Source organism: Leopardus geoffroyi, chromosome C2, assembly GCF_018350155.1.
Source record: "Leopardus geoffroyi isolate Oge1 chromosome C2, O.geoffroyi_Oge1_pat1.0, whole genome shotgun sequence".
Taxonomy (NCBI): Eukaryota; Metazoa; Chordata; class Mammalia; order Carnivora; family Felidae; genus Leopardus; species Leopardus geoffroyi.
This window is the reverse complement of record NC_059333.1, coordinates 49,406,796-49,423,208: the sequence shown is the minus strand read 5'-3', so window position 1 is coordinate 49,423,208 and position 16,413 is coordinate 49,406,796. Positions and strand designations below refer to the sequence as shown.

General features: G+C 37.3%; 1 protein-coding gene across 2 annotated transcripts in view; it reads left to right on the top strand.

The window, feature by feature from the left end:
- The window catches only part of ZBTB11 (zinc finger and BTB domain containing 11), a 32,915-nt gene that overhangs the window by 1,060 nt on the left and 15,442 nt on the right, over positions 1–16,413 (top strand). Inside the window, exons 1-3 of one of the 2 annotated variants that reach the window (XM_045501874.1) lie at positions 4,710–6,224; positions 7,674–7,909; positions 9,586–9,817. In XM_045501874.1, coding sequence (XP_045357830.1) covers positions 7,766–7,909; positions 9,586–9,817 — 376 coding nt within the window. In that variant the 5' untranslated portion in view covers positions 4,710–6,224; positions 7,674–7,765. Of the gene's footprint in view, positions 1–4,709; positions 6,225–7,673; positions 7,910–9,585; positions 9,818–16,413 lie in introns of those variants that run through there. The other variant, XM_045501873.1, reaches the window with a different exon arrangement.

Here is a 16,413-nt window from a genome sequence, read left to right as displayed (position 1 = left end):
ACGAGCGAGTTGGAGGGTCCCAGACGCCCCTCGCCCACCCAGCCGGCGCTCGCGGCGGAGCGGCTGCCAGGCGGAGCCGAGAGGGTGGGGGACGCGAAAGGAGCCGCACTTCCCACAGGAAGGAGGCCGGGGAAGCTGGGGGCGGGCCCTGGCCCGGGGTGGGGCGAAGGGGGCTTCCCCGGGGGCCGGGCCAGCCGCCGGGAGGGGCCCGGTCGTGCGGGCTGCGGCAGGCCCGCCTCCTTCGGCGGTGCTGGAGGCGGTGGCTCCTGCCCTCCCGGACGCTCCAGGGCGGCGATCGAGCGGAGCTACGTCTGTGCCTTTTAAAATCTTGTTCCTGCTGATAGTCTGGGGAAGGGACAGTCTGTTCCAAGCCTGGGCTGCTTGCTTCAGCCGTTTGAGCTAGGATTTGGGCCTGCGGGTTTGAGGTTCTCTGGACCTGCTTGCCCGTATTCTTCGAATTGTGCTACTGCGGCGTAAATAAGCAATAATGCGATCACACAGCTCGTGCAGAGCTGATCTGAAATGACTGTATGGAAATAACTGTCTTCAACCTCGATTTTAGGGCAAGAATTCAATGTGAATAGCAGATGCCTTTCATTCTGAATGTTTTCATTTTCTTCCCTTTGATACTGTAGAAAGCGCTTTGGAAACTGAGGCACTATGTACACTCCTGAAAGATAAGGTTACTGTGGTTGTAACAGGAAATACTGCTCTTAAGTTTCTTGCCTGCTTGGGAACCAGGTTAAGGAATGAGGACAAGGGTCTTTGGCTTCTTTCCCGCCCTCATCCTCCACAAATTTGATTTACATTCAAACTGTTCACTTGGAATTAGTGGAAGTTTGCAGGCCCTTAGGAGAGGTTTTGTAAGAAAGGATTCTGCCCTTCAGTCTCCTTATGGCTCAGGAGAAATTAACAGTCTGGGTTGCTTATCCGTGATTAAAGAAAATCGACTACTGACTAATTTCTGAAGTTCTTTTCAGTTCCTGAACTTTGTCATCAAGCCTATTAATTGACAAACTATTGGGTAGTCCTTCCTTTTGTTCCTTAAAGAGTTCTTGTGTGTTTTCAAAAAACGATCCAGCTCTATTGTTTGCTTAAATGCGTTCTCTTAATTTATTTTTTATTTTAAACCAATATTTGAATTAAATTCCTCTAAAGGGACAGAAGTGTGAAAGGTGAATACGGAGTAATTGCTGCCTTTTGTTAAAACTGATTTGGTCAGGCAATTGTTTTCCTGAGCAAATGTCTTATGTTTAATACTTTATGACATGTTGGGGCGCCTGGCTGGCTCAGTGGTTAGATCTTGTGACTCTTGATCTTGGGGTGGTGAGTTTCAGTCCCACTGTGGGTGTAGAGATTACTTTTAAAAAAATAATTAAAAAATACTTTATGACATGTTAAAAATTAAAATATAGGTAAGTATCATTGATCAGACTTGTACATGCAGGCATAGTCTGAGCTCTTAATTTGTTTTCGTTTAATCTTGATAAAATTGTGTAAAGTGGAAATATTTATCTCTGTTTCAGCCATGAGAAAACTAAAAGCATCAGGTGGTTATATAGGTCAGAGGTCACACAGCTGACCTTTGTGATTTCATGCTCTTAACCACTATTAAATGGTGCTGTAACGGTTTAGTGTTAAGAATTTTCGTTCCCTAAACTTATTATCTGTGAATGATATTGAATGCAGTTTGGTTGGGGGGGGGGGGTTGTTTGAGTTTTTTGGTGTGCAGTGTCTTAAAAGACAAAAATTTTTAAAAATGAGACCATGTTTATGTTTAATTTAAAAATGAAAGAGATACATTTGTGGTTTGTCTACATTTGTAGAACTTAAGAGGCATTAAACGACTAGAACTGTTATTCTTGAAGTACCACATGTTTATGTTTAATTTAAAAATGAAAGAGATACATTTGTGGTTTGTCTACATTTGTAGAACTTAAGAGGCATTAAACGACTAGAACTGTTATTCTTGAAGTACCACACATCAGTAGAGTAGTGAACCCCTGGCAAGGGAGGCCCTGAGATCCTTTCAGAAGATCCACAAAGGCAAAATTATTTTCATGATAATTCCAAGGCATTATTTGCTTTTTTTTCTAGTTGTTTTCCAAGTATATGGTGGAGTTTTCCAGAGGCTATGTGACATGTCATATATGGCAATAAGTTGATTGCAGAAGCATATATGATAATCTGTCTTCTGTTAAGCCACACATTAAAAAGATTTTCAAAAATGTAAAGCAGTACCCCTCTTCTCACTATTTTTATGAAAATAGTGATTTTTTCATAAAATGCTATTTTGTTGACATGTAATGAGTTTTTGTTATTTGATGATCTCATTATTTTTATTATTTTAGTCGTTCCTCCTTTCAAATAAGAATGTGGGGTACTTGGCTGTTGCAGTCCATAGAGTGTACAACTCTTGGTTGTGAATTCAAGCCCCACGTTAGGCATAAAGCTTACTTAAAAATAATAATAATAATAAAATAATTCATAATCATCAGAGAAGTTTGCTCTCAGTTATTAACTATTCATTTTATTTTTTTTAAAGTAGCTATTCATATTGATTCTTGGTACGTTAACACTTTGGTTGCTTCCTTGTTTATGTGTAAGATATATATATAATACAAAGCCATTGTAGACTATTTACCTGAAAGCTATTAAGAATTGATCAATGTAAGTGCCAAACAAACTGTTCCAGAGTCATAAGTTGGATCAAGGACAGTTTAATGAGATTCATAATTTATTTTGGTTTTTTTTTTTGAAATGCTGCTATCATAAGATATATTCTAGTGCTCAGGCAAGTTTGTAGCAATTTTCCTCCTTTGAGTACAGTTGAGAAACTGTGGTTCGTGCCTAGAAGTTTACATGTAACAAATTTCAGAATGTAAAATGTTAATTATTCTCAATGCTCCCCCCCCCCCCCACACACACACATAAACCTCTTATTTCATCTTGTATTGAAGTCTATGCTGGAGTTTCAAAATGATTCTCTTCCCTGCCTCCATCAGATGCTGATGCTAGGTATCTACAGTGAAATGCTTCCAGAATGTAAAGAAAGAGTTAAATTAGGAGGGGGAAACAAAGATTAATCTGGTAAAAAAAAAAAAAAAAAAAGTTAGCTACCTGCAGAAGTCCCTACCCCAAGAACTGATTTTTGTTTTAGAATAATGGGATAAATGGATGCTGTTGTTAGGGAGCCTAGAAGAGGTTGTAATCTCCAGAAAATCCACCAAAAACTGGGTCTTTATAACCATAACTAACCACCTGTAACCTCTTTGAAGAAAACAAAACAGAAGAATTCATATGCATGTAACCAGAAATGGGAGCCCCTGAACTCGGGTGGTCATTGTATCCAAAAATGATAGGGACGGAAGCTCTCGAAGAGCTGATAGGAGCAAAATTGTTCATTTTGGTAAATAGATCTCTGAAGCATTGGTTCTTGACCCAGGAACGATTTTGCTTCCCAGGAGATGTCTGGCTATGTCTGGAGACAGTTTTGGTTGTCATAACTCCTGGTGGTGGTTGAGGGGTTGCTATCCACATCTAGTTGGGTAGAGGGTAGGAATGCTTCTAAACGTGATACAGTAAGAATGGACAGGACAGCCCTCTACACCCCTCCCGCCACCAGCAAGAATCATCTGGCCCAAAATGTCAACACTGCTGAAGTTGAGAAACCCTGCCCTAGGGTAAGAAACTGTTCCTCAAATTGTTTTATTATAGGACTACCCACTAAAGTCTTCATCTTTTTTTGTTTTGATTCTGTGCTCAGTGAAGAATCTTTTAATGGTAATCTTGATGTTTTATGTGGGGTTTTTGTTTTTTGCAGTACCAGAGAGGTTGACCAGTGAGTATTACCGTATTTAGCAAACACTTATGTAGTAGTTACTGTGTGTCATATAATGTTCAAAGTGCTTTATAAATCTTAACATTAATCATAACACCATAGTGTAAGTACCATTACCCCCATTTTGCAGTCGATGACACATAGGCACAGAGAGGTTTGGCATGGTCACCGAGCTAGTTAGTGGGTTCAGATTTTGCTGCATAAGTAGTTTCAATCCTTTGCAGTAATGTAGTAAATTAATTGTGTTTATATATTGATGTCTTTTTAGTGATTAACTTGAGTCAGTCTTTCAACTTAATCAATTCTGGATGAACTAGAGGTTAAGTTTCTGAATCTTTAAAGCTAGATTTAAGATGATCCATCAAAACACTAACACTCAAGGGAGAGGACTTGAATATCGGGTGACTTTTGAGAAAACTGATTATTATACATTAAAATTTTTTCCTGTAGTTTTAATAATTTTCATCCTTTTCAAATGCTTCCTATGTAGTTTTTCCAGTACCATTTGAACTTAACAAGTTTATGGTGTAACCAGAGTTCTGCTATATGCAGAATATACTGAACGATGTAGAATCATAAAATGTTTAGAAATACAGCCAAAGTTAATTAGGAAAAAATGCTGCCTTCTTTGTTTACTGTGAAGATGAAAACTTCCTCAGCACTACTTCTTAAAGTATTTTTTTATGTTCATTCATTTATTTATTTAAATGTTTATTTTTGAGAGGTGAGGGGGAAAGAGCATGAGCAAGGGAGGGTCAGAGAGAGGGAGACACAGAATCTGAAACAGGCTCCAGGCTCTGAGCTGTCAGCACAGGGCCCAGCACAGGGCTCGAACTCACGAACCATGAGATTATGATCTGAGCTGAAGTTGGACGCTTAACTGACTGAACCACCCAGGGCACCCCTCTAAGTATGTTTTTTTACTTATAAATATGTATTCTCTTACATGTGTCATTTCCCCCTCTTATACCCATTTATTATTTTTACTGTAGTTGGCCTACAATATATTAGTTTCAGGTGTATAACTTAGCGATTCAACAATTATATACATAATGAATGTTTACCATGATAAGCTCAGGTATCATCTGTTGCCATGGAAAATTATTATTACCATATTATTGACTATATCTCCTATGTTGTACTTTTCATCCCCATGGTTTATTCCATGATTTATTTATAGTTGGAAGTTTGTATTTGTACTCCTTTACTTTTTTTTTTTAGTTGTGGTAAGATATACATAATATAAAATTTACTGTTTTAAGTGTACAGTTCAGAAGCATTGAGTACATTCACATTGTTGTGTGACCGTCACCACTCTTCAGAAATTTTTCATCACCCCAACCCATTCACTTTTTTTTTTCTTTTTACAAAGAGAATGAACTTTTTTTTTTTTTTTTTAAGTAAGCTTTACGCCCAATGTGGGGCTTAAACCCATAACCCTGAGATCAAAAGTGGCATGCTCTACCAAATGAGCCAGCCAGGCACCTCTTAATTATATGTAAAATATAATTTTACTCTTAATTATTTATGTAATTATATGTAAAATATATATGCATCCAGCCTTTTTATCATTTTTAAAAATCTTCTCACTGTATAGACTTTTATTGACTGTAACATATAGGTATAGACTTTTATTAACTGTAGCATTTTCAGACATTAGAATATATTCTCTAAATACGCACACATAAATGCCTTTTTATGGAAGTTTTATTTAATCCTGACCCAGTATTTTCTGAGTTATGTTCCAGGCAGAGGGGGCGGGGAGTGGGGGGGTGGGGAGGATCTATAACAAATAAATTTGGCAAATTTCTGTTAAGCAGCTGTCTTCATTGTAGAACTCTTAGAGCTTTGAATGTGATAATACCCATTATGTGTGTATAAAATGCAAATATAATTTTGTGAATTTATTAATCCAGTGTATACTTTTTTAGTAAGTATGGGACATAATACAATTTGAGAAACATTGCTTGAATATTACTCGAAGGTTGAAAAGAACCATGGTATAATTAGACGTCTTGAAATTCTTTTCAGGAACTTATTATATACCTCTATATCATTTTAGCTAAGTAATGAGCCTTTTCATTTACATTTTACGTGGGGATTGTAGGGGGAGAATTTTCTGCCACAGTGATGGATAAATGTATTCCTGAGTAAGTAGCATAATATACTGAAAATCAGATGGCTTTTGGAGACCCAGTAATGCAGTTTACTAGATGCAACTTGGGACAAGTTTCTTACCTCTTAGGCTTCATTCTTCTCATTTGTAGGATGGAAATTAATTGGTCCTACCTTGTAAGGAGGATGGTGTGCGTAAGCATTCTCCCTGCTCCTCACCCCTGCCCCAACATGCTGAACTAGAAGTTGAAATTCACGATAGGATCTTGTGAGTGGCTTGTGTACAAGCAACTTTTGTTAAGACTGTGTATGCTGTGGGGCACCTGGGTGGCTCAGTCAGTTAAGCTTCCGACTCTTGATTTCTGCTCAGGTCATGATCTCATGGTTCATGAGATAGAATCCTGCATTGGGGTCTGTGCTGACAGTGCGGAACCTGCTTGGGATATTCTCAATATCTCTCTCTCTCTCCCCCCCTTTCTCTCTCTCTCCTTCTTTCTCTCTCCCTCCCTCTCTCTCTCCCTCTCGCTTTCTGCCCCTCCCCCACTCGTGCTTTTTCTATCAAAATGAAAAAAAAATTACTGTGTCCTGCTTTGTGCCCAGCATCATGCAAGGACCTAAAAACAAAACAAAACAAAAACTGTTATTTCATACAACCCTAAAATCTCATAGCTTTCAAAAATGAGATTTATTTTACACTCTCATTATGTTGCAATTTCACTCCACCTTTTTTTATTTATTTATTTATTTATTTTTATTTTATTTTTGGGACAGAGAGAGACAGAGCATGAATGGGGGAGGGGCAGAGAGAGAGGGAGACACAGAATCAGAAACAGGCTCCAGGCTCTGAGCCATCAGCCCAGAGCCTGACGCAGGGCTCGAACTCACGGACCGCGAGATCGTGACCTGGCTGAAGTCGGACGCTTAACCGACTGCGCCACCCAGGCGCCCCACCTTTTTTTTTTTTTTTAATGTTTGTTTATTTTTGAAAGAGAGAGAGAGCGTGAGTGGGGGGAGGACAGAGAAAGAGGGAGATAAAGAATCCAAAGCAGGCTCCAGACTCTGAGCTGTCAGCACGGAGCCTGATGCGGGGCTCAAACTCACAAACTGTGAGATCATGACCTGAGCCATAGTCAGGCGCTTAACCAACTGAGCCACCCAGGTGCCCCTCCACCTGTCGTTTTTCATCTGCAATTCAGGCTAAATGATGGCATCCATCTGGAACATGCTGTTATTTGAGAGAGGGGACGAAGATCAGATCACCGATGAGAAACAGGGCCTCTTAAAGCTTTTGCGACATGGCACACGTTATATTTATTTATATTCCATTGACCAAAGCAAATTGCATGGGAAGTCCTGATGTTAGTAGGGTGGAGAGGTAATCACGTTATATAACTGTTCACGAAGGTCATATTGGCATTTTCATACAATTTCTATAGCATGAATGAGTTGCAGCTCTCATGGAAATGGGTACTGCTATGTAATCATATGGTGGGGAAGCAAATAACTAGGAATAAGCAAAAATCAGAATGGAAACCATCATCTGTAACCTTACATCTATGAAAACATGCACCTTGCATTCTCAAGAAATCACTTTTACATGCTGTGTGTCCACACATAAGCACTCAAACATATCAGTGTATGTAGATTAAAGAACCAAAAATAATTTTCAAATGACATAGTATTAAATTCGACTTGTTAATTTTTATTTTTATTCTAGGTATATTAAAGCAAGTGAAAGATTACATTAAACAGTGTAGCAAATGCCAGGAGAAGCTAGATCGGTCCCGTCCAATATCAGATACTTCAGAAATGTTAGAAGAATTGGGACTAGACCTTGAGTCTGGAGAAGAAAGTAATGAATCAGAGGATGATCTGAGCAATTTTACTTCAGCTCCAACTGCAGCCTCCAAGCCTGCAAAAAAGAAGCCAGTGTCCAAACATGAACTTGTATTTGTAAGTAGAACTTTCCATTCAGCTTTAACATTTGTAACTAATGTATTAGGTTTGTAGTCTTCCTGAATTTTTTCTTAAAGTACCAAAACTGCTTGACTGTTGAAAATTTAAGTAAGTCTTTGTCTCAGGTAATACACTCTTTTACTACATACACTAAAAGTATGCTAAGACTGCTTTTTCATTAATTATAAATATTCCTGTAGTTAATTCTCTTTAGAATGTAGGTTGTTGGTTTGTTGTTAATCATTCTTCTTGTCTTATTTTTTTTTTTTTTTAATTTTTTTTTTCAACGTTTATTTATTTTTGGGACAGAGAGAGATAGAGCATGAACGGGGGAGGGTCAGAGAGAGAGGGAGACACAGAATCGGAAACAGGCTCCAGGCCCTGAGCCATCAGCCCAGAGCCTGACGCGGGGCTCGAACTCACGGACCGCGAGATCATGACCTGGCTGAAGTTGGACGCTTAACCGACTGCGCCACCCAGGCGCCCCTTATTTTATTTCTTAAATGTTTGTTTATTTTTGAGAGAGCACAGGCGTGTGCCCGTGAGAGGAGAAGAGGAGCAGAGAGAGAGGGAGACAGGATCTGAAGTGGGCTCTGTGCTGAGAGCAGAGAGCCCAATAGGGGCTTAAACTCATGAACTGTGATGTGAGATCATGACCTGAGCCAAAATCAGACGCTTAACAGACTAAGCCACCCAGATGCCCCTCTTCCTGCCTTTTTAAATGGTATATTGGTGGGGCACCTGGGTCGCTCAGTGGGTTAAGCATTGGACTCGTCATTTCATCTCAGGTCCCGATCTTGAGGTTCATGAGATTGAGCCCCATGTTGGGCTCTGTACTGACAGTGAAGAGCCTTCTTGGCATTCTCTCTCTCTCCCTCTTTCTCTGCCTGCTTCTCTCTCTGTCTCTGTCTCTCTGTCTCTTTCTTTCTGAAAATGAAATAAATAAATAAATGGTATATTGGTACAGGTAGACAATACGTTTCTGGAAACAATCTTTAGGTCATGAAACAAGGTAAATTAAACTGGCTAGGTCTTGGGGCACCTGGGTGGCTCAGTCAGTTAAGTGTCCAGCTTCAGCTTGGGTCATGATCTCACAGTTTGTGAATTTGAGCCCTGCTTCGGGTTGTCTCTGTCTCCTTTTCTCTCTCTCAAAAATAAACATTAAAAAAAAAAAAAAAAAAAAAACTGGCTGGGGCTTCTGGGTGGCTCAGTTGGTTGAGCGTCTTGACTTCAACTCAGGACATGATCTCACGGTTGGTGGGATCACTGCATTGGGTTTACAGCTGTCAGCATAGAGCCTGCTTTGGATCCTCTGTCCTCCTCTCTCTAGCCCTCCCCTGCTTACAATCTCTGTTTCTCGAAAATGAATAAATGTTAAAAAAAAAAATTGGCTAGGTTTTTTTTTTTTTTTTTACCTGCATTACTTTCATACACCATTAAGTTTCTGACTAGTAAATAAAGGCAGCAAGAAGTGAGATGCAGGAACATGGCAGAAAATAGTAAGAATGCTCTTTTAATTTAAATATATAGGTAATAAAGAATATCTGGCTATTTCTTCATATTAATTAATGGTGTCTTTAAAAGTGAATAATGTGTCACGTTTTAAATTCTGTTAAAGGTAGAAATACAGATGATACATAATACAACTCTTGGTCTTAAACTTATTTTGATAGGTTGACACCAAAGGAGTGGTGAAACGTTCTTCTCCAAAACATTGTCAGGCTGTCTTAAAGCAGCTCAACGAACAGAGACTCTCCAACCAGTTCTGTGATGTTACTTTGTTAATTGAGGGAGAGGAGTACAAAGCTCATAAATCTGTTCTGTCAGCTAATAGTGAATATTTTCGAGATCTTTTTATTGAGAAAGGAGCTGTTTCCAGTCATGAGGCAGTGGTGGATCTTTCTGGTAAGAATTTTCTAATGCTATTGCTTTTTGTTTGTAAGTACCTACTGGAAGGTGGGTGTGTGTCTGTCTTAGAAACTCGGTGTGTGCTGCAGTGGGAGAAGCCCACTTAGAGCAGCAGACTAAGGCGAATTGAAGAAGCCCTTCTTCTAGCAAGCTTTCCAAGGTGCGGTTCTGGAAAAGGCTGTCATTTTCTGTCACTGCCTCTTAGGTGAGACAGATGTAGTGGCAGAAAAATTTCTGACCTTTACATGGCTAAAAACAGTTTGAGAGAAATACATAACTGCATCAGTGTTATATTACACTAAGTGAATATGTTACTTAAAAATTGCTTGTTAAAAAAATTGCCTATATCTGTGTTGTGGAACATAATAATAGAGCACTTTTGTAAGTCTTTTTTATTTTTTAAGATTAATTATTAGAATTCATTAGAATTCATTAAACTGTTAATGTACAATAATCAAAATTCCAAGTGTGGCTTTTTTTTCTTTGAATTTATTATTGTTATTATAAATGAATAATTTGACTTTCTTTTGACTCACTAGAACTTATATATTGGCTTAGGAGTCAACAAATGAAAATTTAGGAAGAATTAAATAGGTAACCTTATTTATACATTTCTTGTAATATTAACTTACTGTAACTCTTGGTTACTGAATTACTGACATGACTGTGTGAAATATCATTTCCTTTTTCTGAAACAAAAAAGTGACTTTATCCAGATTTATAAATACTTACCTAGTTAACCACTGATCCTTTTCTACCTTACGCTTTTTAAACTTCTTCTGGAAAGACAAATAACATATTTTTCCTTAGCAGTAGCTATGTGTTGAATTACTAGAAAATATATATTAAGCATCCACTATGTGCGAGGAACTAGCGTAGGCTCTGGGGATATAATGGTGAGCAAAAACTTTCATGGATCATAGAATTGTATTACATTTGAGATTAGTGGTAATTTACTTTTTTCTGGGTTTGGTGACTCAAGAGAAAATATGTCTTCTACTAGGCCCTCTGAATAATAAAACTCATCATGGATATAGTTGTTGTTGTTGTTTTTTAACGTTTATTTTTGAGAGAGAGAGCATGAGCAGGGGTGGGACAGAGAGAGAGGGAGACATAGAATCTGAAGCAGGCTCTGCATTGTCCGTGCAAAGGCTGCTGGGGAGGCTCGAACCCACGAACCATGAGATCTTGCATGACCTAAGTCGAAGTCAGACACTCAACCGACTGAGCCACCCAGGCACCATGGATATAGTCTTTTGATATAAGTTAGCGTTGGAATTTTTTTCTTACTTTTCATGCATCTGAAGCAGAAAGAGAGAAGTTAATGAATATTGCTCTTGTTCAGTTTCTCAGCAGCTTATAGCAAAACAAGTGGCTGCCCTATATTAACTGCAGTGCAGCATCCTAATATTCCAACAAAAAGACACATTTGTTCTTCATTCTATATGCTTATGTTTATATATTGTCCAGCAAATATAATGTAAATTAATAGGTTAAGTAGGTAAATTTTATTTGGTTCAAATACTAAGTGAAGAGTATAAAATATGTGTACAGAATTAAAAAATAATGTATTTTTTAATTACCTAGTTAATGTAGTTGAATTAATCATTGTTTTCCTTTGTTAATGCTTATAAAAAATTTTCTGTACTAAGTCATAAAGCTATCTTCATAGATTATCTTTTTAAATTTTCATAGTTTTCTTTCATATTTAAGTTTTAGTCTGCTCGGAATTTTATTGGTGTGAGATAGATGTTTGACTTCATTTTTTCCCCATTTGATCATCACTTGTCTCAGAACCCTTTAGTGAAGACTCCATCCCCTTCTTGCCAGTTGATGAATTTCCACATATTTGGTACCAGTTCTAGGCATCGTTCTAGTCTATAGGTGGTCTCTCTTATGGTATTTTCACCTGATCTTAATTACCATAGCTTTATAATAAGGAAAGTCTCCCACCTTTGTTACTCAAGTGGATCATAGTTTCATAACCCTTTGCTCTTCCATATAAACTATAAAAGCAGCTTGTCACAGTCACACAAAATAGTGTATTTTGATAGAGATTACATTGAATTAATAAACTTTTAGAGATTTACCCATAGCAGTCTCAAACATCTTTTGTGGGATTATTTCAGGGTACTTTATATGTTTTGAAACTGTTATTTTTTTTCTTAAAATTATGTAATTTCAGATTTATTTTTGGTGTATATTTTATATACAGTAATACTGCCAAATTCCTTTAGTCATTCAGTCATTTATACATTCTTTGAGGTTTTCCATATAAAAGAAATATATTATTTGCTAATAGTAATGGCTTTGTTTCTACCTTTCTAGTCTTTATATTTTGAAATTGTTTTCTTGCTTTACAGTGCCTGTCCCGGACCTCAAAAAAATAGTTGAATAGAAATGGTGGAAGAGGGTTCACTTACCTTGTTCCCATTTCTAAAGAAAGTGCTTTTATCATTTAGTAAATGTTTTAAATAGATAACGCTTTATTTAATGTTAAGGAAATTCTCTCTAAAAATGGTGTTGGTTCATAACTCCCTGAGGAGGTTCCAAAGTGTAATCTAAAACTGGCCCCCATGTATGGAGGGTGCCTGGGTGGCTCAGTCAGTCAGTGTCCGACTATTGATTTTGGCTCAGGTCAATGATGTCTCATGGTTCCTGAGATCAAGCCCCATGTCAGGCTCTACACTGACAGTTTGGAGCCTACTTGGGATATTCTCTCTCTCTCTCTCTCTCTCTCTCTCTCCTCCCCCTCCCCCTCCCTCCCTCCCCCCCCCTCCTGCTCACACATGCACTCTCTAAATAAATAAATAAATAAATAAATAAATAAATAAATAAATAAAACTGGCCCTCTGTACACAGAGGCAGCAAGAGACTGAAGAAAGAGACCACTTCAGATTGGTAGGTGGCAGGTTTCATAGGTAAGGGAACTTATGTGTGAGGATTGTCTTGGGTGGCTGCAAGGTGAATAGGTCTCTGTGCCAGAATGTTAAAAGTTTATACACAGACCTTAACTATGTTTAGTCATGTATGCAGGAGGCCTTAACTGGGCTCAGTCATGTACCCAGTCTAGATAGCCTCAATACCACATTTCTCTCTCAAGACTATGCAAGTGGAATACATTCCAGGAACAGGGAGGGGTGGGGAGCCTCCAGTTGCTTGGGTCAAGCTCAAGGGTCAACTGGAAGTCAAATCTTGATGACCTTCTCCCACAGTGTTGATTTATTACATATTTTTTTCTGTATTTATTGAAACCATTTTTATTTTTACTATTCTGTTAATGTGGAAGTTACAGTGATTTTCCGTTAAACCAGTTTTTCATTCTTGAAATAAATCCAGTTCAGTCATGTTATATTGCCTTTTGTGTAAATTGCTGTTTGATTTACTAATATTGTCTAGAGTGTTTTCATGTATATTCATGAGTAATTCTTCTTTTTTCTTTTTCATAGTATTTCGTGTTTTGATATCAGAGTTGGTCTAGTCTTATAAAATGTATGCTCCCTCCAATTTTTAGATACGCTGAAATTGTTAACTGTGTGATTAGAATCACCTGTTTCTTGAATGTTCGGTAGAATGGTGGCTAAAATTGCCTGGGCCTGTAGTGGAGTTGAGGGGAAGATTTTTTAAATACTAATCTGACACGTTTAATGGTTAGAGAAGTATTCAATTCTCTATTTCATCTTAAGTAATTTATAGAAAGTTACATTTTTTCCAGAATTTGGTTCATTTCATCTAAATTTTCAAGTTTATTGGCACAAAATTTAATGTAATTTACTTTATTTTATTTTTTGGTTGGCACACAATATTAAATACTACTGTCTTCTACACATTTCCATTTCCTGTCAATGTAGATACTTCTTTTGTTCTTTGATACTGGTTATTTGTGCCTTTTCTCATTTTTTTTAACTTTTTTTTTTTTTTTAATGTAAGCTCTACGCCCATTGTGGGCTTGAACTCAAGATCTCGAGATCAAGAGTCACATGACTGACTGAGCCAGCCAGGTGCCCTTTCTTTCTTTCATTTCTCTTTTCCCTTTTCTTTTTTTGCTTTCCTTTCCACCCCTTACATTTTTCTTACTAGATGTTTACTGACTCCTTTTTTTTTTGTTTTTAATCCTACCAATTCTGGCCCATTGCCTGTTTTTGTAAATAAAGTTTTATTGGGGACAGCCACACCCATTCATTTTCTTTGTCTATGACTGCTTTTGAGCTTAGAAAGGCGGAATTTAAAAATTGCTACATAAACCAGTGACCCATAAAGCCTAATGTATTGTTTACCTGGCTCTTTACAGAAAAACTTTGCTTATCACTTAGCCAAAACATAATTTTTTTTAAGTTAAAAAAACTGTTATGCATATATAATCCAAAAGTTTTATGTAGTTAACTGAGGAAACCAGTAAGATATTAAAACTTTCTAACAGAATTTGAAGAAAAAATTCTTTCAGCCAATCAGTGGTACAGGTACAACACTGCTCTTAACACCTAAAAGTCTTTTTTACCTCTTACCAAGTTTTGACTAATTTTTCTTAACACACCTTTTGAAAAACAGCTATTATTTTCTTACTAATTTCTTCTCATTAATCTTCCTTTTATTTTATTTGAACATTATTGTCTTTTTGTTTTATTTTTTTAAAAGTAAACTCTTGGGGCACCTGGGTGGCTCAGTCTTTTGTGCATCCGTCTCTTGATTTCAGTTCATGTTATGATCTCACAGTCCTGAGATCAGGATCTACCAAGCCCAAGGCCCCAGCACTGGACCTGGACCCTGCTTAAGATTCTCTCTGCCCCTCCCTCACTTGCACACACGCAAATAAAATAAAGTAAGCTCTTCACGCAACATGGGGCACAAACTTACATCCTCCAGATCAAGAGTCATATGCTCTACCAACTGAGTCAGATAGGAGTCCCTGTTACTTTGTTTTTGGTTAAGTATAATCCTTAACCCATTAACTCCCAGCTGTTCCAACTTTCTAGTTTCAGCGTTCCAGGCTATAAATTTCCCTTTAATACTGCAGTTCTGTTGCTTTTAATCCTACATGTGGTCTATTTTTATAAGTTTTATTTTGCTTGAATAGAACATAAATGTTTTTAGTTGGAAGCAATATTCAATATATTGTGGCTTGTTAATTCTTTACTGATTATTTTGTGTGCTTGATCTCTCAGGTTTTTATTTAAAGTTAACTTGTTTTGGGAGAGAGAGAAAGCCCATGTGCATGAGAGTGTTGAGTGGGGGAGGGACAAAGAGAGAATCCCAAATAGGCTATGCAGTGTCAGTGCAGAGGCCCACGCAGAGCTTGAACCCACAAAACGAGATCATGACCTGAGCCACACAGCCACCCCTAGATCTATCAGTTATAGACAGAGGTGCTTTAGAGTATTAACTAGTGTGATTCATCTGTTGCCGAGTTTCTTCAGTTTTTGTCTTATGTATCTTGAGGACGTATTATTAGATACAAAACAGTTTAGAATTTCCTTTTATCATTACATAATGACCCTCTTTATGTTTAGTAATACTTTTTACCATTAAAATCTTATAAACAGTATTTTTTTATTTTTCTATTTTGACTACTTTAGTAAATATTTTTTAGGTATGTAAACAATATTTTCATAACTATTTGCCTAGGATATTTTCCATCTTTTGTTTTTCAACCTTTTTGTATCTTGAGGTTTTAGATTTCTCTTTAAACATCATCATATTTATGGATTTTGTTCTTAATCCAGTATGGGAATCTTTGACTTTTAACTGTCCTGCATAGAAATTGTTGGACTTCCTGAACCCAGCAATTGAGATTGTTTTTCTCAGTTGAGAAAAAGTCTCAGCTAGTATCTCTTCAAAAATTGTTTCTGCCTCAATTTCTCTTTTCTACATTTCTGAAACTCGAGTTAGATAGACATTCTCACTTTATATTCTGTGTCTCTTAATTTCTTTTATATTTTGGTTATCTCTGTGTAGGATATTCTGGAAAATTTTAGTTCACCTACTCTTTAGCTTTGTTTAATTTGCCGTTAAATTCATTTACTGAGGGTTTTTTTTTTTATTACAGTCTCTTTTCTATTTTTATTATTTTATTTTATTTTTTATTTATTTTTTTAAGTAAGCTCTGTGCCCAATATGGGGTTTGAACTCACATACTTGAGATGAAGAGTTGCATGTTCTGCTGACTGAGCCATCCAGGGGCCCCTCTTTTCCATTTTTTAGAGGCTCTATGTAGTTCTTTTCATGTGTCTCTTTTAGGGGGCTACTTTTTATGACCTTTTGCTCTTTACTGGTGTTATGCCACCGTTGACTTTTCTATATGTGATCATAGCAATAAAAATCTTTGCTGGTTTGATTCATGCTGTTTGTTTCCACTAGCTCTTATTCATGGTGCCTTGTTTGTAATTAAAAATCTGTGCACACTGAATTTATATTCTTCAGAACTTTGTAGGAAACTTTGAGTTTTGGGTTGAAAGTGTTTTCCACAGAGAAAACATTTGGTTCTTAAGATTCTGAGGGCATTACCAGTCTGGGACTACTTTAAATTCTGAGCGTGAGGACTTTTTGACTACCAAAGTGCTATATATTCAACAAAATATCCTACTAGATTAAGCCTG